Source organism: Coturnix japonica, chromosome W (assembly GCF_054131305.1).
Source record: "Coturnix japonica strain WE chromosome W, WE-NBRP24, whole genome shotgun sequence".
Classification (NCBI taxonomy): domain Eukaryota; kingdom Metazoa; phylum Chordata; class Aves; order Galliformes; family Phasianidae; genus Coturnix; species Coturnix japonica.
The window spans coordinates 7,228,235-7,251,295 of record NC_140701.1 but is presented as its reverse complement, the minus strand read 5'-3'; the positions used below and the strand labels follow the sequence as shown (position 1 = coordinate 7,251,295).

The window sequence follows — 23,061 nt, the reverse complement described above, 5'->3', positions numbered from 1 at the left end:
CATAAACAACCAGCCTTCTCTCACCACGAGTGTGCACCCAGTTGTATCAAGTCAGGGTCACCAAATGTAGCCGCGATGCTAAGGACCTACATTGATTGAATGGCAAACCAGCTAGGCTAACCCCCTACGTTCTGGACATCCACAGCCCAGGGCACACAGAACAGACACACGCAATGAATAACCGTGACCCATATGTCCTGCACATGTGTCCACCCCCTGGTACACGCAGGCAGAATGTAAATGAGTTCCAGGAAAATAATGAATATGAAGATGAGTTCCAGGAAATTTGTTGGATATGTTTCAGTTTGGTTTTCAAATATATAACACTTCTGCTTACAGGTATGCAAGATAAAAGTGATCCCCTTACACCAGGTGACTAATAAGAGACTAATAAGTAGACTTCCTAATTTAAAACCTAACTCTGGGTTATAGAGTTTGATTCCACAACTCAAAGCCATGCTTTTGGAATCAGTCGTTCAACTGGTGAATAACGGATCTGACATCCAAGTGCATTTAGCAGAGATGAGCCTGCTGTCTATCAGAAGGTTTCTGCTCTGTAGCCCCAGGGAAATCTCCTGGGGAAGCAGTGAGGAAGAGAAACTCAAATCCTCAGATGTGCCGAGCTAGGCTGGGCTCCTGGGACACAGGGAGCTCATACAAGTGGGCAGTGCTGCAGAGAGACAGCTGTGCCCAGGAGCTGCTGTTGTGCACAGCACAGACTGCAAGTGACAGACAGAGAGAAGAGAAAGGGGAAAGAGCTTCCAGGATGTGTACGGTGTGAGCAGGCTGTGAGAGCACAGCAGGAGAGTTACTCACAGAACAAGAAATGGTAAGTCTCACTACAGACCATGCAGATGCTTTTCATAGAAGTTTCACTTAATCTGGGACATCCCGTAGCAGATCTGGCTGCAGGCACTGCATGTTCCTTTACTGTGTTAATAGCCTTCTGCTCCAGCTGAGGGCTTCAGTGCTGCAGTATGAAAGAAAAGCCCTGAGGGCTGCGTGTCCCAGCACAGCTGCAGGCTGTGCAGCCGGGGCTGCAGGTGGGTGCCCAGGGCTGTTCTGCAGAGCAGGGTCCCTGCTGTGCCCCAGGGGCTGTGTGCCGGGTATGGGACTCTGCCGCCTGCCAGGCTCAGCACTCAGCCTGCCCGGGGAGCTGCCCAGGGCGCTGCGGGGAGACGGATGGGGGGAGGAGCCCCGGCAGGGCTTGTGCTGCCACAGCTGCTGCCTGGGGCAGGGGGATCACAGCTCCACTGCACAACACTATGTTTCCTAGGGTCCATTGCAAAAGGAGAGCCAAGGCAGGGGGTTTCCATTTCCTGTTCTGAAAGAAGGAAAGAGGATTGTGGCAGAAATCTAAAAAGGTATGTCTAACTTAAAAACAGCTCTTCAACTCACAAATATTTTTTATCAATCCATCTTTTTTGTTGTTTTTGTTGTTGTTTTTTTTCTTTTGTGAACAGTCACACAGGTTGTACTTTCAGCCTCTTCTTTCGAAAAGGAATCAATCAGTTTAACTTATCGTTGTTTTCTGCAGACATTAATAGTTGATGTCTCCTGCAAACAGGCAGATTTCTTGATTGAAGTACACAGAGGCAGGGGCTGGGGTCCCAAAGAGCATAGAGGAAAATATGCAGGAGGCTGTGACGTGATTAGGAAATGAGAAGAAAATAAGAGCTCCCTAATCTACTTCTTTTTAAGGGATGGTGAAGTTCACAATAATGATCATTTTCCGAAGGGAAAGGAAAAAATTATGGTATAGCAGAAGGAGTGTCTCTGAGAATGGTCTATATTTGTCATTATCTTCTGCACTCTGAGCAGGACTCCAAGCCCAACAACAGCAGATGCCCAACAGCAGCTCCATCAGCGAGTTCCTCCTGCTGCCGTTGGCAGACACGCGGCAGCTGCAGCTCCTGCACTTCTGGCTCTTCCTGGGCATCTACCTGGCTGCCCTCCTGGGCAACGGCCTCATCAGCACAGCCGTAGCCTGCGACCGCCGCCTGCACACCCCCATGTACTTCTTCCTCCTCAACCTGGCCCTCCTCGACCTGGGCTGCATCTCCACCACTCTCCCCAAAGCCATGGCCAACGCCCTCTGGGACACCAGGGCCATCTCCTACACAGGATGTGCTGCACAGCTCTTTTTCTTTACCTTCTTCATCTCAGCAGAGTATTCCCTTCTCACCATCATGTCCTATGACCGCTACGTTGCCATCTGCAAGCCCCTGCACTATGGGACCTTGATGGACAGCAGAGCTTGTGCCACCATGGCAGCAGCTGCCTGGGGCACTGGGGTTCTCAATTCCCTGCTGCACACTGCCAGTACATTTTCACTGCCTCTCTGCCAAGGCAATGTTGTCAACCAGTTTTTCTGTGAAATCCCCCAGATCCTCAAGCTCTCCTGCTCAGAATCAAATCTCAGGGAAGTTGTGTTTCTCATTTTTAGTGTCATTTTAGCCTCTGGGTGCTTTGTTTTCATAGTGGTGTCATATGTGCAGATCTTCCTTGCTGTGCTGAGGATGCCCTCTGAGCAGGGACGGCACAAAGCCTTCTCCACGTGCCTCCCTCACCTGGCCGTGGTCTCCCTGTTTCTCAGCACTGGCTTTTTTGCCTACCTGAAGCCCCTGTCCATTTCTTTCCCATCCATGGACCTGATGGTGGCACTTCTGTACTCAGTCATGCCTCCAGCAGTAAACCCCCTCATCTACAGCATGAGGAACCACGAAGTCAAGAATGCTATGAGGGAAGTGATAACCAGATGTGTTTTAAAGGCAGTGAATTGCTCGTCTATTGGAATTCATGACATATAATGCAGCTTTTTACTGTTGCAAACTCTTTGTTTTGTTTTGTTTCAATCGATTTTTATAAGTGTAATGTATTAAATCTTATTCTTTTTTTTTAAAATACTGTAATGCTTTTTACTAAAAACTCATTATTCAAATCAATTCCTCTTCAGCTTGTAACTTTTAAGTGTAGCCCAGACGCACTGTACATAATGAATTAGGCTCTCCGTGAACCTTAAAAAAATTAAGGATGTGCAGTGACTCTGTCTGTCCTCCTTCTTGAGACATTTCTGGGCAGTCGGGGTCAGATGTTCTCAGAAGCCCACAATCCAGCAGGAAGCACATGGCTGTTCATCAAACTGTGCGTTGACTTCAGCCTGCAACCGTTTCCAGATGGTCCCTTGCCCAGTGTTCCCCATAACGCTGACAGTGGAGTTTCAAAATATTCTTTTCTCATCTGACCTGACATCCTGCTTAACCAAGACCCTCTGCAATAGTTAAGCCTTAGATTGCCCCCTTGTTCAAACTCAATCCCTCTTTTCTTGGACTTTACAAATACTTTTGCTTGATTACTACATTCTGGGAAAGGGAAGATTTCAAATAACTTCTCCTCTCCACTTTCTGTCTTAGCTTGTTCATTTTGTATTCTTCATAGCTATTCCCACTGGTTTTACACTGCCGTAATACACACCTCATTTCAACGTACATTAAAACAAGCAAGATGATTGCAGTAATACAAAGCAATAAAGAGTTGCTTCAGCCATGCAAAATCACCCAAATGTCTCCACAGAGCATTTAAAGGCAGTGGAGCTCAGGTAGGCTCTCTTGGTTTCCCTTCTGAATTCTGCTAGGTTGCATCGCTTGGTAGCTCTCAGAAGCTGTCAGTGGCCGCAGACTGGAAAATTGCAATTGGTCTCAGTTCACACAGCTGGCTGGTTTGTCTCTGGCTAATCCTGAACTGCCTCAAGCGACTGCTTTGGTGCTCTACAGAACAGCAACTTCAGAGATCTCTTTCTATTACTAAGTGTTTGAAAGAGCAATTTGCTCTGTTAATTATCCATCATTTCTGTGCAGTCTGTTTTGTCAGACTTGTCTTTAGCTTCCAAGTTGTATGTGAAGAATTGTTTCCGTTGTAATGCACAATGTACTAAAAATTGAGAGATGTAAATGCAAAGAGTTTTTCCAGCTTTGATTTCATGTCTGGAATTTTGAAACCCACTACTTGCAGTTGTTAATCTGTCCAAACTGGTCTGGTTTGGAATGTCCTCGTACTTCTTGAATCGCTCTGCTGTTAAAGGCGGAGCAATTCCTACAATTGCCATGGCCCCACTGTTGTTCTAATTCTTGTTTCTTTGTTTTCCACACACTGCTTTTCAAGCCTCCTTTTTCTTTACAGTAAAAGTGAGAATTGCACTGTGAGGTGTCTGAACCTTGTTGTGCCTATACATAAATAGAACAGCAGCAAAGCCTGACAGGTGACTGTGCTGACAGCTCTCATATCCAGTAACATGTAACTGTGCTAAATCCCTTGTGACGGCTTTGATTTCATTTTTCCCAGTGAAATCCTTGTAAAAGGAACTGCAGCAGTGTGATGAGCTAAGATGAAGATGCTGGCTTTAGTAGTGCTCTAAGCTGAGTGGAAGAACAATTGAATGAGGGTTATATGCTTTCTCTGGGACGATAAGGTTTTTTTTTCCTGAGGGAAAGAGCCAGCTTTTCATGGGCTATATGTGGGCTTTGGCAAGGGCAGACAATACAGTCTGTCTGCACCATTTGAGGTGCTTCAGGTTTGTAAGCTTGTCTTTTTGTTTTTCAGGCGGATATTTGGAGCATGGGTGTAGTGCTGTATGCTCTGCTGTGTGGGTTTTCCCTTTGGATGATGACAATGTGATGGCACTCTACAGGAGGATACTAGTGGGTTATCAGTTGTGCTAGAATACACTGAGAAGGGAAGTAGCTGAGCTTGACAAGAGGCCTTGCTTTTCGGATGGCAGAACATGCTGAGCTGTGGGTAGAAAGGCCTGTCTGCTGAATATTGTCCCTGTTTTTGCTGCTTTGTCTACCAGTATTTTGTGGATTTGGTTCTACACTTGGTTGGCCTATGTGGCGCTGTAGCCTAATTCTGTACCATGATAGCATACAGAATTTAAGGAGAAGTATTTTCCTGCCAATGGGCTGGATTTTTTGTATCTGGTTCTTCAACTGGCTGCTCCCTATACTATCTGTAGTAAAAATATAGACACATCATTTGATTTCCCTGAAATGAATGTTCCTAAATGCCAGCTCTTCTCATGTCTACAAAGATCAAAGTTCTGCATTTGCTATTAGAATTTCCTCTTCCAGAATCAGGAGGTAATGTAGGACCCCACAGATTGCCTTCAGAATCCAACAGTTAGTTCTGTTTCCTTTCGGAGTGCATAACAACCTGAGCACATGAATTGAATGACGTGGCTTTTTAGTCTGGTACAAACTCTGCTGTACACTGAAACTTGGTCCATTTGTAAGCAGGACTTTGTCCATCTCTGCAGGACAGCAGAAAACCCTTTGTGCTAATCATGATGCCAAGAAGCAGAATGCGGCAAATGGCAGATGATCCAACTGCTTCAGGTGTTCATTTCCTTAAAACTGCGAATAATTTTGGACTGAGGGTTTGTAAGCAGAACGGAGCTCTTAAAGCTGTCAGAGATTATTTCTGCACTGTTCAATTCTATCTGCATAACATACACAGGATCTCAGAACTGCGTTGCTTGAACTGGTGGAACTTGTTGAAGTGAACTGGGATGAGCAAGTTTTAGAACTTAGTCAGAGTGCTATAAAAAATGGATAATCTCATGAGTATTAAGGTACAGGCTTGCTATTTCTGCACTGAATTTGTTTTTATTTTACATGGCTGTGATCTGAAAGTTGCTTGAAACGCAGGCACCTAGGCACTGTTGTGTAACTGAATTTCACACATGATAGGTCCTGAAATATCCTGGAATCTAAAACTCTGACTTGTTTTAAGTCTGCTGCTTGAGTATAATCAGGGTCATAGTGTCTGTGTGCAGTGTTTCTTTCCCTGTAATGCTCCACATCATTTCATTTTGGGAATATTGAAGGAAATGGACTATGTGCCATAACTGTTGTTAGAACAAAGTATGTCTGGTGTGATCTTATGCATAGGTTCTGTAACTGCTCTTCACAGCTCAGGTGTTTGACCTTCCTTTTGGTGAAGTGATGAAATACTGCTAGTTTCTATTTGTGCTTCTAGACATCTTGAAGCTCTTAGGAATAGAACAATTGTCTCCAGTTCTTTTCAGTGATATCAGTAACAGCTCGAGTGCTGCTGCCCACTAGGTAGACCCAAAGAAGCGGATTACAGTGAAACAACACATGAGCTGGAACTGCACGAGGATCACTTTCAAGACAGTGGCTCTTGAAGTTGCTTGAAGCCTATTTGCTTCTTCCTGACGCCACTCTATTACCAAATATCAACAACCTTTCATGATTCAACTTGGAAATGTTTGACACTAACCCTTGTGTTTCTATGCCTTCCTAGGTGATTCGAGCCCTTGTCAACCCCAAAGATCCAAACCAAGTAGTGATGTGCAGTGTGTTTCCATCAATGGAGAGTTCTTATTAAGCACGAATCGCTGCAATTTGGATGACAGCCTTCCACATGGTAACAGTGATGGACACAAGGGGCTCATCCACGTTCATGCTCTCATATCTCCTGGCTCTGCTGAAGATGCTGACCTGAGCCTGCCAGACACAGCAGTCACCTGCCTGGATTGTGACCCAGCGCCTTTGCAGTGCTGCCCATCCCAAGCACAGCCCGAGTGCCCCAGCAGCAGCACCACCATGCAGGAGCAGGTCAGCATCAGTGAGGTGAAGCTGAGCATCTTAGATGGGGACTTAGAGTCAGGCTGCCAGTCCCAGGCACCAGGCAGCAGCACCAGCTCTGAGCCACTCTCATCTTGACAAGAGGAGTCCCATCTTCACCCTTGACCTCTCAAGCCCTCCTGTCTTTTATTGAATAAAGTCACTCTCATGCTCAATCATCGCCTTGACTGCATTCCGAGTCTTCATTCACAGGGATTGGGATGAATGCAACAAACAGCAAGGCAGCTCAGCTTGCAACACTCTGGCTGTGGGGTTCGTGCAGGCAGAGCTCTGGGTTCCCATTTTGCCTGGCTTTGGGATGTCTGCAGCAAGATCTCTACCATTTTGTATGGGAGCAAATAATCTCTAGCATCCAGGTTGCTGCTCATGATAATCCCAGCCTTCCTGGCTGTCACTTTGTGATACTTTTCAAAGCCTTCTGATACTCTTTGATGCCTTGGCTGCTCCCTAACACCTCTGTCCTCCTGCCATGTTGACTCATGTCTCCCACTTTTAAGCTGGCTTTGCAGATCATCTCCAGCCCTGTCATCATCACGCTGCAGCAGGAGGTGCTCGCCTGGCCCAATGTCTGGCAGTACTGCTTGTTCTGCAGATGAGCAGCTGCCTCCTCATCTCTTCAGCTACAGGAGTTTTTCTCAGGGAAGTTAGATGCAGTCATGCTCCTCTGGATTTGGTGTGTTAAATCCATGCTGCATGGCAGCAGTCAGTGCAATACAAAGGTGTTCTGTGTGCCACAGCATTTCTCCAGGGGCTGCCAAAGGTAGAAGCACAACACAGCACCATGCTTCTGACAGTAATGTCAGACATGTGAGCACTGCATCATCCCCAGCGTGTCAGTGCTTTTCCACACCAACCTGACTCTCACACTCTCTGCACTGAATGTAACTATGCTCTTGTGGAGACAAATGCTTTCTGTCACATCCTCCATCCCTGCAACCATTTGCCGGTAGGCAGCTCTTGCAGAAGAATCAAGCAGCAGAACCTTTTGCTCACCCTACAGCATGCAAATGCTATGAAAGCAGAAATAACCTGGCATGCTCTGGGTCTGCAAGGCTGCACAGATGGGAGAGGTAGATTGTGTTTTTGCAGTGGAATTTTCCAGTATTTTCAGTACATAGGGTAGGCCCTAACTGAATGTATAACCCTCTTGTAAAACAGCTTTATAAGTAGTTTTTCCACCAAGAAAGTTGCTGAACAGAGTTAAGTTCAGACTGGGGGCATTCTGACATGGGGAGAATTGAGACAAGCACAAGATAAATACACAGGGTGGGTAGAGCCCAGCACAGGACAGAATGAATGTACTGACTTTTGGAAACATTGCCCTTCTCTCTCCGCAGAAAAGTACAAGGCAGATCTAAAAACAAGAGTTTGGTAATTGACCTTATATGGAAATGAATCCTAGCAACAGTCTCGAGGAGTCTGTGAGCCTGTGATGCTCAACCAATGAGAGCCATGAGAGCATCACCTGCATTGGGTTTAGGGCACAGAACAGAATTGATTTCACTGACTGGTGTGCAATTTCTCCCTTGCCAACAGGGGATGTGCGTGCAGTATTGCAATAATGAATAAGCACTGCTGCTATCGCTGCCATCTTTGCCTAACTAGAAATCTTTGACTTTGAGAGTTTCTCACACAAGGGGAGAGGGTAAGAAAGTAGAGAGGCACAGAAAACTAAGGAAAACTGCTCTTCATATCTATAAAAATTGATACAATTGATGCTGTCGTGCATTTATTTATTTATTTTTAATTTTTTGCTAATGTCAGTTAGATTGTTTTAAAATATCCACACACCAAAATCTGACTACCAAGCAAATTTAATGAAAATGAAATGAAGGTGAGTTAGCGGAAAGCACAAGGCCATATTATATTAGGCTCTAGCAAATTTACAGGCAGTCACTGCCCGAAGAGGTAGATCTGAGTTGCACATTATATGATACCCACAAAGATTAATGAAATCTGAAGCTTTCAATATATTTTTTTTATTCTTTTTTCATTTCATTTTTTAAACACCTGACCCAGACCCCAACCCTCACAGGAGCTGTAAAGATAACAGCATTAACCCGCAATGTAACTCTAATCCTAACCCTTACCCTGATTCTAAAATCGTCCCTAACTCCAAATGTAACAACAAAAATGATGCTAGAAGTTTGTAGCAAAAGGAACCTTAACCCTGATCATAATCCAAAAAACAATCATTAAGGTAACAATAATCTTTACCTTAAAAGTAATATTAATCAGAGCCCAGATGATGCCTGCATCCAATCAGAAGCATGCTTTGTATTATTTAAGAGTTGTATTTTTTCCAATGAACTCTCTCTATTATCACGTTTATAAAGTAACAGAGTCTGTTCTTTTTCTCCTGACACTGTGCCTTACTCCTGACATCCCCTGGAAATGACCCAGATAGGGCACCATCAAAGTAATGCTAATAGTAATGTCAATCCTAAGGGTATCTCTAGCCTCAGTGTTAATGGGACGCTAACAACAATCCCAACAGCCTTAAACATTCTGGTGGTGTGAAAGAGGTGCTGCCTTGCACATGCTGGGCAGTCCCATTGCCTGTTAAATGCAGGCGGCAGCGTAGAAACATGATGCCCGTGGTCAGAATGCCCTGTGGCAGATCCTGGCACCGGAGAACTGACCGGAGAACCATGAGAGAACTGACAACAAATCACTCGACATCAGAACCGACCCAGTGGTTATTTACAAGCCTTGGGTGACCCAGACAGGATCTCAGAGTGGTGAATGTAGGTACAGAAGTTGTTACTACTCTGTTTTCTTCTAAAAGCTGCTCAGCTGCTTTGCATTTCAGACCATCCCTGGCTTCACTGTGTGCATCTGTCCAATTGATACCAGGTGTTTTTTCATCTCGGAAGTTGAAGGGGGGCGAGAGGGAGAGGAAATGGACATCAATTCAATTACTCATTTATTTATTGACAGACATTCACATTTGCTACGTTTGGAGAAGGTTTTATTTGTTTGCTGTGGTTTGATTTTTTCTTTTTTTCTTTTATTTTTTTCCCCCTTCCCTCCTCTTCCATCTTTGTGTTCTTCCCGTATAATCAAAAGAGAACGGATCCCCAGGGTCTGTCCCGCAGAAGTTCTTTCCGTGGTCTCTGCTGCCACCTGCTGGCCAATACACGGAACTGCCACTGTTGGGCGTTTGGTGCCGCAGGAAGCACAACGCAGATCTGAGTTCTGACCGGTCTACGCAGCAAATCCGCCAATCTCTATTGTGATAAGCCGTCCACATGGCATTGCGCATGCACTCGAACACGCAACAGGCATAGATTTCTCCTAACTACTTGAGGAGCAGGGAAGCAGAACAACTGAGCGCACCACTGCTTGTGATTGGGCCACCCCCATCATAGAGATGTGTGTTAGATCTTTTACCCACCCCTGGACTGGCCTTGTTGTTTAACGATAACCTCTGAAATCTGAGTTACTGGTTCTACCACCTGTAGTGTAGAATAGGTAGCCAATAAATGCTTTTCAACTGTGATGTATCTTTATTCTGCTCCATGCCAAACCTGTGGCCAAAACCTCATAGGGGTTCACAAAGAACTCTGGCTCTGCCAGAGCCCCCATCCAGACCCTTCTTGAGTTACATTCACATCTAGTTTGGCTTAAAAGGTTGGACTATAAATACTCAGTGCTTGGGCCTGTTTAACAGATATTTTTTCCTGATTATGCTGTCCATCGATCTTTTTAAACTGAACTCCTGCTCTAATCTGGTCTTTAAACATATGTTGTCTCAAGACCCTAATGGGTCCAGACTAGATTACCTTAGGGGCTGGACGCCTAAGTCATGGCAGCAGATGGTTCTCTGACCTTTTCACCACCATTCAGAGCCTGCATCTGGCCATAGGCACTCTTGTCTCCCCATCAATTGGGCAGCCTGTTGTATTACAGCACCTGAGGGCCACTGGGGGGTTCAGTATGGATAACATAGACCCATCCTGATGTAAAGGTGATGGCTGTAGGATGAGATCCCTCATTCCTGATGAAAAATTTATTGACTGGGCTCTCAAAATCATCTTCATAGATTGCCTCTTTCATGCCTAATTCTCTAATATAATTTTGTTAGTCCTCCATAGAGGACCACAGGGTGATATTTAATGCTATGTCATTCTTATTTGGCCATGTTATATGACACACAGCCATAAATCATTCACTGATCAAATGGCTATCCTCATTATGTTGGACAGAGCATACAGTCTTTGCCTGAGTGCAGGGTGAGTAGTAATGGATGTCAGTTTTGAAATTTCCAGTCCGTTCACCACAGCGCTTTCTGCCTCCATGTCCCATAACCAGAGCAGCTATGCTGGCATACTCTCTTGGTTTCTGTCTAAACCACTGTACTATATCCATCAGTTCAGCTGCTGTATTATGGGCAGCAGGGTTTGGGGGATTGGATACTGGTCAGGGCACTCCCACCAGCCTATCCTGCATTTTTTTTATTTTTTTTTTTCATTTTTGGGTTACAATCAGTCAGATCTCAAATAGATCTAGTCCAAATGGAACCTCAAAATCTGACCTTTTAGTGCCTTCATTTACAGAGTCCATACAGATTCCCTTGTACAGGGTCCCCATGGTCTTCCAGAGAGATGTTCCTGATCTTCCATAGGAGAATGATTGAATTAGGTTTTTTCCCCATCAAAACTGCCACCTGTCTTTCCAGTTTTTCAACACTGTCATTCAATAGCTGATTTGCATCAGCCTGAGCCTCTTCAGTTATGTTCAGACAGTTCAAGGCCATCAGCAGTGACCATGCCACCATGAACGCAGCTAACTCTCATTCTCAAGTTGTAAGTATGTCTTTGCTAAGACCATGGAAATACTCAGTCAGGTGGGCCAGGGACTCATGGACCCTCCCTCCGTCCCACACAGGGCCCCATTTTTCAGTGACAGAAGCAGTGCTGCATTTTGAGGATCCTAGGAATCCCAGGACATGCCCTGACAAAAGGTCATTCAAAGGGGTAGTCTTTCCCCATCCAAACCACCCCATGATATTCACAGAATCACAGAATTGTAGGGGTTGGAAGGGACCTCCAGAGACCACTGAGTCCAGTCCCCCTGCCAAAGCAGGTTCCCTACACCACGTCGCACAGCTCGGCATCCAGGCAGGTCTTGAATATCTCCAGAGAAGGAGATTCCACAACCACCCTGGGCAGCCTGTTCCAGTGCTCTGTCACTCTCACCATAAAGAAGTTCTTGCACACATTAGTGCAGAACTTCCTATGGTCCAGTTTCTGTCTGTTTCCCCTTGTCCCTCCTCCACACAATGCTGAAAAGAGTCTGGCCTCACCACTTTGCCCCCCACACCTCAAATATTTATAGACCTGGATCAGGTCCCCTCTCAGCCTTCTTTTCTCAAGGCTAAACAGACCCAGTTTGCTTAGTCTCTCCTCATAGGTGAGATGCTCCAGGCCCTTCACCATCTTAGTGGCCCTCTGCTGGACTCTTTCTAAGAGATCCCTGCCTTTTTTTTACTGGGGAGCCCAGAACTGGACACAATATTCCAGATGAGGCCTCACCAGGGCAGAGTAGAGGGGGAGGATCACCTCCTTCGGCCTGCTGGACACGCTCTTTTTAATACACCCCAGTATGCCATTGGCTTTTTTGGCTACAAGGGCACACTGCTGGCTCATGGCCAATGCGTCGTCCACCAGGACGCCCTCTCCAGCAGCTCATCCCCCAGCCTGTACTGGTGCATGCAATTATTTCTCCCTAGGTGCAAGACTCTACACTTGCTTTTGTTAAACCTCATCCAGTTTCTTACTGCCCAGCTCTCCAGCCTGTCCAGGTCTCGCTGAATGGCAGCACAGCCTTTAGGCATGTCAGCCAATCCTCCCAACTTCGTGTCATCAGCAAACTTGCTGAGGGTGGTCATTGATGAAGATGTTGAACAAGACCGGACCCAGCACAGACCCCTGGGGGACGCCGCTAGTTACAGCCCTCCAGCCAGACACTGCACCGCCAACGACAACCCTCTGCACTCTGCCAGTCAGCCAATTCTCGACCCACTTCACTGTCCACTCACCTATCCCATACTTCCTCAGCTTTGTTATAAGTATGTCATGGGAGACTGTATCAGTTATAGAGGTTATAGAGTTCAATTCCTGTAGTCAATTTGGCGGCCCAGGTGGGACCAGCTCTGTTCGCTGCAGGACCAGCTGAGAGGGAGACACTTTTGGCGCACCCTGAGATTTCTCTGAAGGACTCCCTTCCTCACCTGATCACTGCAGGGACATTCCACCCATAGGTGGAACAGGTATGTGTATGGTAAGTGGAGCCCATATGTCTTGAGGAGACATCCTACACAGTTTACAGCCATACGTGCTGCTCCCAGGGAGGTGAGCTCATGGCTTTGGTTGCCAGCTGGGTTAGGAAGACTCCTTGGGTGAGTTCCTATGAAAGGGAACTGTATGTCATATGAATGGAAACAAGAACAAATACTCTCTCCCAGGTGGTTGGCAATAGGAGGGACCTAGGTTGGTCTCTCCTACGGGTATGGGATATAGTGGATAGCCTGTCAAATGGTAGCCTGGGTTCTCCAAGGTGTAATCACGGGGCTTATAGGTTGTATGTTCAATATTATCATCTGCTTTAAGTGTTTGGTACCGTGTGTCAAGCCGACTCTGGGAAAAACATTAACGTTTGCAACTGGTCGACCAGTGTATGAGTGTAATTAAGATTCCAGCTAGAAAACGTTGTCAGCATTGTGTAGTATGAATAAACCATGGTTTTTGATCTAAATGTCAGAGTGAGTGTGGTGTGAGTGAGACACAGAACAGCTGCAGGGTGAGTGCCGAGTCCCGATCCATGTTTCCTTCCTCCTGTGAGGGAAATGGCCAGACATGGACAAAGTGAAAGACTGTGTTGTCTGTCCACTCATATGTACTTTCTGCTTGTATGTAAGAAGACAGGAGTTTGTACTCTGTAGATTAGTAAGATTGTCCTGAGGAGAGGTGTACATTCCACCCGACCAATGAGTGTCAACCCATTTATGTAATACTATGTACTGCTTGCGAGGAAGTGTGTGAGGGAGGTGGTTCAGTCAGTGCTGGTTCTGTGGCACAGTGTTTATAGCTGAAGAATACAGACTGTATTAAGGGAGTTTATGTGAACTGAAGAACTGTACTGTTTGACAAACTGTTTTGTTGGTATAAGAAATTGTAATTGTTAATGATATATGAAAGTGTACTTGAGGGAATGTGGAAGTGTATCTGAGCATACAAATAGAGGAAGCATTTACAGAGGAAAAAGGGTTAAAGCAAGTTTACCTGCACTGACATGAGAGCAACACCCTGCACCGCTGCCCTGTGAGCTGAGCAGAGCAGAGCAGAGACACAGTCCCCATGTATCAGGTAGTGTTATTCTGCTTACCAAATGAATGAGTTCACTACAGAAGAGGCAAATCTTCACCTCTGCTGCATTTGTGGCATACTCTGGAGTTCAAGTCATTGCAAAGCTATGGCACATCTACTTTCTTTCAATGATGACACCTTAGTGTGCTCTGGGCTCTAATTTCAATTGCATCTAAAGAAGTCTAGGGTCATACCAGCTGACAGGAAGCTGGCAAATGTTGACTCATTGTAAGGAAGAGCAAGAAAGATGACATGGGCAATTATGGACCAGTCAGTCCAGAGCCTGGTAAAATTATGGAGAAAATGATGGTGGGAGTTATGGAAAAACAGCTGAAGGACAATTCTGTCATTGGTCGCAGCCAACACAAGTTTGTGAGGCGAAGGTCCTGTTTAATTTAAGCTCATTTTGTGACACAGTTATCCGTTTAGTTGACCAAGGGAAGCCAGTTGATGTAATCCTTGAGGATTTCAGTGGAGATTTTGACACTGTTTCTCACAACCTTCTGAACAGAATGTTCTGCATATGGCTAGACAGAAACACAATGTGGTGGGTGAGCAGTTGGCCAGTAGGTCAGTCCCAAAGGATTATAGTCAGTGGGTTCCATTGGGCTGGTAGATGGTCACTGTCAGGGTCCCCAGGGTTCCATTTGGGGGCCACTTTCCTTTCATGTTTATGCAGATGACTTGCATGCAGGACTAGAAGATGTTCTGAGCAAGTTTGCTGATGAGACCAGATGAGGAAGTGCTGTTGCCTCCACTGAGGGTGGAGAGGACTTGCAGAGAGATGTGGAAAAGTCAGAGAAGTGGGTACCAATTGGTACTATGCACCAAGTGCATAAAGTATAACAAGAACAAGTGCCTGATTGTGCACCTGGGTAGGGGCAATGCTGGACATACACACTGACTGGATATGGGACACTGGAGAGGAGACTGACTGGAAAGGGTTGGGGTGCTGGTCAGCATCACACTCAATGTGAGTCAGCAGTGTGCCAAGGCAGCCAGGAAAGCCAACAGTCCCCTGGAGTGCATGAAGCAACTTATTGCCAGCTGGGTGAGGGAAAGGATCATCCCTCTGCTCTGCATTGCTACTGCCTCACTAGCAGCTCTAGGTGCACTTCTGGGCACCGCAGAACATAAAGGACTTCAAACTCTGGGAGAATGTGCAAAGGAGGGCACTGGAACTGAGAGATCTGAAGTTCAGAGTTTCACAGGGATTGACTGCTTGTTCAGACTGGGCCCTTCTCACATCCCACATCCTGCAATGAGACACAGGGCACATGTGGGATAGGAACTTAACAGCATCCTTGCACCACATGTAGAGCCTGGGTTCTTCCGTTCCTATGTCTTTCACTTAACATCATATAGACTTCCAACTCACTGCCACAGGAAGTGCCCTGAGCCAACATGAGAGACAGGATCTCCCTCCTTCTGGTCTTGCAATCAGGGCTTGACCTGTCTGCTTCGTAAGGCAAAGGAGAGGTTTCTTAGCATGCCAGTGCCTTTGCCTGCCTGTAGTCATGGCTTCCAGTTATCTTCTCTAACAAGTACCTTGGGAAGCTTGCTTGTTAATGTTCCTCAGTGGGCCCATTAATACTCCAAGAAACTTCACTGTTACTTCTGACTTTGTCTTGTTGAGCACTTTGTGCAAACTTCTCTCTGCACTGGAGGCTGATGAACTCAGCATCAAATGCGCCCTGGGGCCCATTATAACCTAAAGAATCTCCTGTGCCTTATGCCATCTTGTTATCTTCTTCAGGTTATCAGAACTTCTTCAGCAAAAAGGAGGGATATCTGGAGAGAGCTTAAAGAGAAAGAATCCATTATAAATTTATTGTCTCTTTATTTATAGCTGGGTTTAAAGCAGCACTGTGCAACTGATACCAATCCAGGATGTCCCAATGAGTTCTGTACTGTTACTGTGTTGACAAAGGTCCTTCTCAACCTCCCCACCCAATTTCTGCTCACAATGGACCTAAGGGACTTGCATCACTTTTCCTCACATCACTCTTCTCCTCTGCATTCATCCGCTCAGTGTTAAAACTGCTTTGCACCAACTCCCACTGGCTTTCCTCAGAGAACCAGCTACACATGGAAAAGGAAAGATTTCTGTTTTTCATCTGGCCAGCAAATGGAAAGAAAGGTGATGCAATTGAATGAACAGTAAAACACAGTGATCAACTGCATGCCATGTTCAAGCTGCATCTATTGAAGTTTGATTTTCATATGGAATATTTTTAAAAGAAATGATTTATACTGAGGTAGGATAGGATAGATTGAATCACAGTGAAGTAGTTGACAACAGAGGCCATCAGACTCTGGGAGATGGAGCAAATTCCAGTAATCTTCCTGGGATAGATCAGCCAGGTAGTTGAGAGGTATCAACTTAAAACTGATCAGGACTTGTGAGTATTTCACACATTGAGATGGGTTAACACATTCTCATTGATTTCTATCTTTGTCTCCAACTCTGTTTTTCACTTTTACTGACATTAATGAACATCTTTCAGACTTCGTGCCTTAATAAAAAAGAGACAGTGATTGAGAAAAAGAAAAAGTATAAGAAGAAAAAGAAAAAGAATAGATAGGAAGGGATAGATCAAATCACAGTAAAGGAGTTGACAACACATTCCATCAGACTTTGGGGAGATGGAACAAATTCCAGTAATCCCCCTGAAAGCCAGAAATCAGACAGATAATTGGGAGGTATCTGACTGAACAAAGAGCAAGGGATGGAGAAATCTGGAGGGCAGTGGGAGTAGTGTGTGCCCAAATGGCCTGCTGAAATCATGCCCTTAACCATGGCCATTTATTTAGGAGAGCTGAAAAAACTTGGAGGATGAGGCACATCAAATAGGCAGCAGGGAAGAGTAGCGCCAGGCACCGGGCTATAGTCACAGGGCATTGGCACTGGCACCACTGTCTGTGTCTCTGAATCTGAAGACATTTGTGTCCAGCGAACACAGTTCTGGAAAACATTGTAGTTTCAGTAAAAGAAAAAAAAAGACATCAAATCACCTCAAAGATTCATATATACAACTTAAAATGGAACAAGACTCATGAGAATTTTTCATGTTGAGAAGGGTTAACACATTTTCATTGATTTCCATCTTTGTTTTCAATTATTTGTTTCAGTTTTATTGACATTTATGATCAACTATTAAGCTTACAGCCTCAAAATAAATAAATAAATAAAAAGAGAAACATTTGCATCTCGCACATGGACTGATGCCCCTTTGACATTCACAGTTCCCACAAGTCCTTCCATGCCGGAGAGTATGAGATCCAGCAGAGCACCTCTCCTCTTTGGTTCCTCCATGGCTTGGTCAAGAAGCTGCCATCTGTGCTCTCCATGGATCTGCTGGATGCCACATGCCCTGCTGTGCTGTCCCTGCCGCAGATAATGGAGTGACAAAGGCCACCAAATGGGACAAGGGACAGACAATATCAGATTCCCATCTGTCTGCAGAGGGCACCTTCCATTGACTCTCCCTGATCAGGAAGACAGGAAAAGACACTGATGGTCTCCTCTGTTTGCCATTTCCATTAGCTCTGACCTGTCTGCTCTTCCATCCCCAGGCAGAGCTCAGTGCACTCTCACAGAGGGCATTCACCCTTCTTTATCTCCTCGCCCATCCATCCTAAAGACTCGGTATCCCCCTTGTGCTACAGTGCAGTTGTGGAAGCCATTAAACTGTGTCCCCATGGTCCAAACAGGAGCTCAGGCCTGCAGCTCTATCAATATTTCTAGCTTACTGTTTGTTGGTGTTTGCATTAGTGCAAAACCACAGAAGTAAACATCCTAATTGAAAAGCATCACTGGACATAGCCTGACTGGATAGCTCATCTATGGTATCAGAGTGCAGGGGGTGGCACACAGACATTAGACCAATCGTGGGTCTTGGAGGTGACGTAGCAGCACGGACACACCATGGGCATGGCTTTGCTGAAGGCCCTGTACTGCACTTGTAGCTGCATGTGAATTCACCAGACAGCCGGTGCTATCCCCTCTCTGGCCCTCAGCTGATGCCCAGGAAGGAGGTGTCTATCTCAGGGATTTCCCACACGGTTTACAAGCACTGGCACACATCAGGAGCAGCCCAGGCACCTTGGGCATCACCCAGTGTCTGTGTGTGAGCAGCTGCCTCCCAGCTGAAGGACCAAGGACTCAGAGCAGGAGCTCACACGCAGGCAACTCCTTGTGCACTTCTAAACTGAACCAGAGGAATCCCAATGATACTGTGTGTCCATGGGGAGCTGAATCCCATTTCAGCTCCAGGATTTCTGTCAATGGATGAGACTCCTGCACTGCCTCAGCTGGATCACTGTCCTGCACAGGGAAAGTCCAAACCTCGCCTTCCTTGTCTGGTTGCCCTTATTGTTTCATCAAACGAACTCTGGGAGCACTCCCCATATGTCTCCAATCAGTCACTGACCACTGGACATTTGGTGGTGTATTGAGCGAATTTCAAAGCACAGTCATGATGCTGTTTTCTTTCAGGAGCTGTTGGCCATGAGGACCCAGGGACATGTCAGGGGAGACAAGTGGGAAAGATAAAAATGACATAATCTGCTGCTTGCTTGTCAAGGCTCCTGGGACACAGGGAGCTCATAAAAGTGTGCAGGGCTGCAGAGAGACAGCTGTGCCCAGGAGCAGCTCTTGTGCACAGCACAGCCTGCAGCTCCCAAAAGGAGAGGAGAGAAATTGAAGAGAACTTACAGGAAGTGTGAAGTGTGAGTGGGCTGTGAGCTCTCTGCAGGAGCATTGCTCACAGACCATGACAAGGTAAGTCTCACAGCTGACCATGAGCTGCTTTTAATTAAGGGATAACTATAACTGGGACATCCCATAGGAGATCTGACTGCAGGCACTGCATGTTTCTTTACTGTGGAAAAAGCTTTCTGCTCCAGCTGAGATGGGTGCCCAGGGCTGTCCTGCAGAGCAGGGTCCCTGCTGTGCCCCAGGGGCTGTGTGCCGGGTATGGGACTCTGCCGCCTGCCAGGCTCAGCACTCAGCCTGCCCGGGGAGCTGCCCAGGGCGCTGCGGGGAGACGGGTGGGGGGAAGGAGCCCCCGGCAGGGCTTGTGCTGCCACAGCTGCTGCCTGGGGCAGGGGGATCACAGATCCATTGCACAACTCTGTTTTCTAGGGCCCTTGGAAGAGGAGATCCAAGGCAGGGGATTCCCATTTCTTGTTCTGAGGCAAAACGAATTGGAGGCAGAAAGTGGCTGTCACACTTCTGAGAATTTTGCATCTGTAAGTTGCTTTTTTTGTGAACAGTCATACGTTTTGTGCTTCCAGTCTCCCATTTTTGAAGGATGATTATTAATATTAATTATCATCATTTTCTGTAGGTATGAATAATTCACTTTAGCTGCAAAGAGGCAGCTTTTTCTAACTGAAGTTGAATGGCACAGAGGCTGCTTTTGGGGCACTAAGAGCAGTTGGGGTAAAGATACGAGACAGGAAACAGATGCAAATAACCAGCTAGACAGGATAAGGTAAGAAAGTAAGAGGAATGGTTAGAGGTCCAAATGCTGCTTCTGCCTAAGGAATGCTGAACAAAATGAAATTAAATGCAAGTAATGGTGCTAAATGTACACTGTTGTAGGAGAATTAAAACATTTCATATTATTGCAGGAGGAATGTCTCTGAAAATGGTCTAGACTTGTCATTATCTTCTGGTCTCTGACCAGGACTCCAAGCCCAACAACAGCAGATGCCCAACAGCAGCTCCATCAGTGAGTTCCTCCTGCTGCCATTGGCAGACACGCGGCAGCTGCAGCTCCTGCACTTCTGGCTCTTCCTGGGCATCTACCTGGCTGCCCTCCTGGGCAACGGCCTCATCAGCACAGCCGTAGCCTGCGACCGCCGCCTGCACACCCCCATGTACTTCTTCCTCCTCAACCTGGCCCTCCTCGACCTGGGCTGCATCTCCACCACTCTCCCCAAAGCCATGGCCAACGCGCTCTGGGACACCAGGGCCATCTCCTACACAGGATGTGCTGCACAGCTCTTTTTCTTTATTTTCTTCATCTCAGCAGAGTATTCCCATCTCACCATCATGTCCTATGACCGCTATGTTGCCATCTGCAAGCCCCTGCACTACGGGACCTTGATGGACAGCAGAGCTTGTGCCACCATGGCAGCAGCTGCCTGGGGCGCTGGGGTTCTCTATTCCCTGCTGCACACTGCCAGTACGTTTTCACTGCCTCTCTGCCAAGGCAATGTTGTCAACCAGTTTTTCTGCGAAATCCCCCAGATCCTCAAACTCTCCTGCTCAGCCACCTATCTCAGGGAAGTTGTGTTTCTCATTTTTGGTTCCAGTTTAGCCTTTGGCTGCTTTGTTTTCATAGTGGTGTCCTATGTGCAGATCTTCATGGCTGTGCTGAGGATGTCCTCTGAGCAGGGACGGCACAAAGCCTTCTCCACGTGCCTCCCTCACCTGGCTGTGGTCACCCTATTTGTCTGCACTGGCTTTTTTGCCTACCTGAAGCCCCCGTCCATTTCCTCCCCACTCCTGGATCTGACAGTGGCACTTCTGTATGCAGTGGTTCCTCCAACACTGAACCCTGTTATCTACAGCATGAGGAACAGGGAGATCAAGCACGCTCTCAGGAAAGTGTTGCAATAAGCACTATTCCAGCTACAATAAAATGCACAACTTCCTCAATAGGATTCCCAGTGATGGTTCTTCATGTTTTATGCATCTTTGTCTGTTTGATTATGTGAGATATAGGAATGTGCAAAAAAAAAAATGTTATTGAACTTATAAATAAAAATGTATTTAAATTCTTTCCTACCTAATTTCCATTTTCTCACTCCAAGAACTCATGTAAACATGGAACCATATTCCCTGAATATGTTTTAAGATACCTAAAAATGTTTCAAAATAGACTTACTTAGCTTTTCTTTCTTCCTACTTTGCCTGGATTTTGGGAGGTACAGCCACAGACAGCAGCACAAAGTGCTCTTTTCATTTCTGTGCTCTTTCCAGTCAGTAGCCAGCAATATGAACAGGTCTGTCAGTGCTGGTCTCCTTGCTGGCACTGCCATAACAAGAGGGCTGCTTCAGAGCAGGTCCAGAGAACTGGAGGCCTCTTCCAAAGCTGGTGTAAGGAATGTACCTCACCAGCTGCTCCCTGAGAAGACATCAAGATATTCTGATGCATTTCACTGACTGGCAGGGATAGTTTCAGAAGTCCCAAGGAGATCTGTAAGGGACTCAAGGCAGTGCTGAGGTTTAGAATCTGTGGTCTAAGGTCAAGATAAAAAGAAAACGATTATAAATATGATATATGCATATATACATATCTTATATATATAGTATATTTTCACATATATACAATATATGCAGTTGCTAACATATGTGCATGTACTAATACATGTACATATCATACATAGATGATAGAAGTATATATGCATATCTGTTTGCAAGTCCAGGACCTGTTGCAGGGTTTTTAACAGCCCCAAGGTTCACTGTAGGAACTGGAGAGGCTCTTTTCCTATTGCAGGAGTTGGAGCAACTGTAGAGCTCATTGCCAGAGCTGAAATCACCGCAGGACCTGTGACTGAAGTTGCAGCAGCCACTGGGCTCATTGGAGGGGTTGGAGGGACCACAGGGCTGTACCTCCTGGCACAGTGCACCTCCCTTGGGAGGAATTTGTTTCATTTTCTTATCACAATACTTGGAACAGCTACAGGACCAGTAGCAGGAGTGACTGCAGAGCTCATTATGAGGGGATGAGTGACAGCGGGATCTGTCCAGAGCATGGAGCAAACGCAGGACATGTGGCAAAACCTTGGAGCTGCTGCAGGGTCTGTGCCAAGAGTTGCAGAGGCTGCAGCACTGTCAGCATTTCCAGCTCTCTGGATCTGGCACACCGCAGTCATGTGTGTTTCTTGGGGGCTACCAGGGCCACACCAGAACTGCCCCCAATATTCTACCAGTTTCTCAGGATCCTGCAGTTGCCCAGAGATGAAGTTCCAAAGCCCTGGGGGTGCCCACCGCTCCAGGCAGCTGCCCAGACCATCCCACACCCCCTGCCATGCAGAGCCTTCTCACCTTGGGGCAGATCTCTCACTGATATTCCTGAATAATGTTTAACCTCAATCACCGAATCATAGAATCACCAAGGTTGGAAAAGGCCTAAAAGATCATGCAGTCCAACCGTTCACCTATTACCTATAGCTCCCACTAAACCATGTCCCTCAACACAATATCCAGTCACTCCTTGAATACCCCTGGGCTCCCAGAGAAGACAATGTAAAATGTGTAATTCCTAATCATATCAACAATATTACTTCCGAAACCCAAAGATGACTACAGAGCTGAATGTGCACAAAACTTCAGTTCAGCTGCCAATTTTATTGTGATACAAACCAAGGTCAAACAGCATAGCAAAATAAATACCCTAATCCAGCATCCCGTGTTGACAAATAATGCAGCAGGGAAAACAAGCAGCAAGCAAGGAGCTGTGCAGTGAAGCTTCATGAGAAGACTCAGCAAGCTCCACAAATAGGGAAGCTATCAGCATCATGGCCTGCAATTCTCCAGCTCCCACAAAGCCCTGTGTTATCTCGCTCTGGACAGATGTGCTGTTATCCCAACCCTGGGAGGCTCTCTTTGGGCACCCAAATCATGGTGGTTGTTGAATCCAGCATGTGGCTCAGCAGCACACAGTGCTTTGTGCACTGCCCCATTCCCAGTGGGATGGGGAAGAGAATTGGGGGGAAAAAAGTACAACTTGTGGGTTGTAACAAAGCAGTTCACTAAGAGAGATAAAAGGAGAGGAGTAATAGTTATCACTGTATATCTGTTGATATGGAATAGTATGTAACAAGTGATGCACAAGCACTTGCTCAGCACCACCAGACTGATGCTCAGCTGGGCCCTGGGCAGTGAAAAGACTGAGATGAACTCCCACCCCTTTCAATACAATTTCTGCTTGCTGTCAGGTGCTACAAAACATCCCTTTGGTCACTTCCAGTCTTCTGTGCGCAGTCTGTTCCCTCCCAGCTCCTTGAGC

At 46.3% G+C, this 23,061-nt stretch overlaps 2 protein-coding genes across 2 annotated transcripts; both read left to right on the top strand.

Moving 5' to 3' along the window:
• The first annotated feature begins 630 nt into the window (after positions 1 to 630).
• On the top strand, positions 631 to 2,810 carry LOC146754460 (olfactory receptor 14C36-like). The gene is made up of 3 exons (XM_085527823.1): positions 631 to 829; positions 1,277 to 1,364; positions 1,822 to 2,810. The coding sequence occupies exon 3, from the start codon at positions 1,845 to 1,847 to the stop codon at positions 2,808 to 2,810; it is 966 nt and encodes a 321-aa protein (XP_085383949.1). The 5' UTR covers positions 631 to 829; positions 1,277 to 1,364; positions 1,822 to 1,844.
• A 17,109-nt stretch (positions 2,811 to 19,919) lies between these two features.
• LOC146754459 (olfactory receptor 14J1-like) lies at positions 19,920 to 20,666 on the top strand. The gene has a single exon (XM_085527571.1). The coding sequence runs from the start codon at positions 19,920 to 19,922 to the stop codon at positions 20,664 to 20,666; it is 747 nt and encodes a 248-aa protein (XP_085383697.1).
• The last annotated feature ends 2,395 nt before the right edge of the window (positions 20,667 to 23,061 follow it).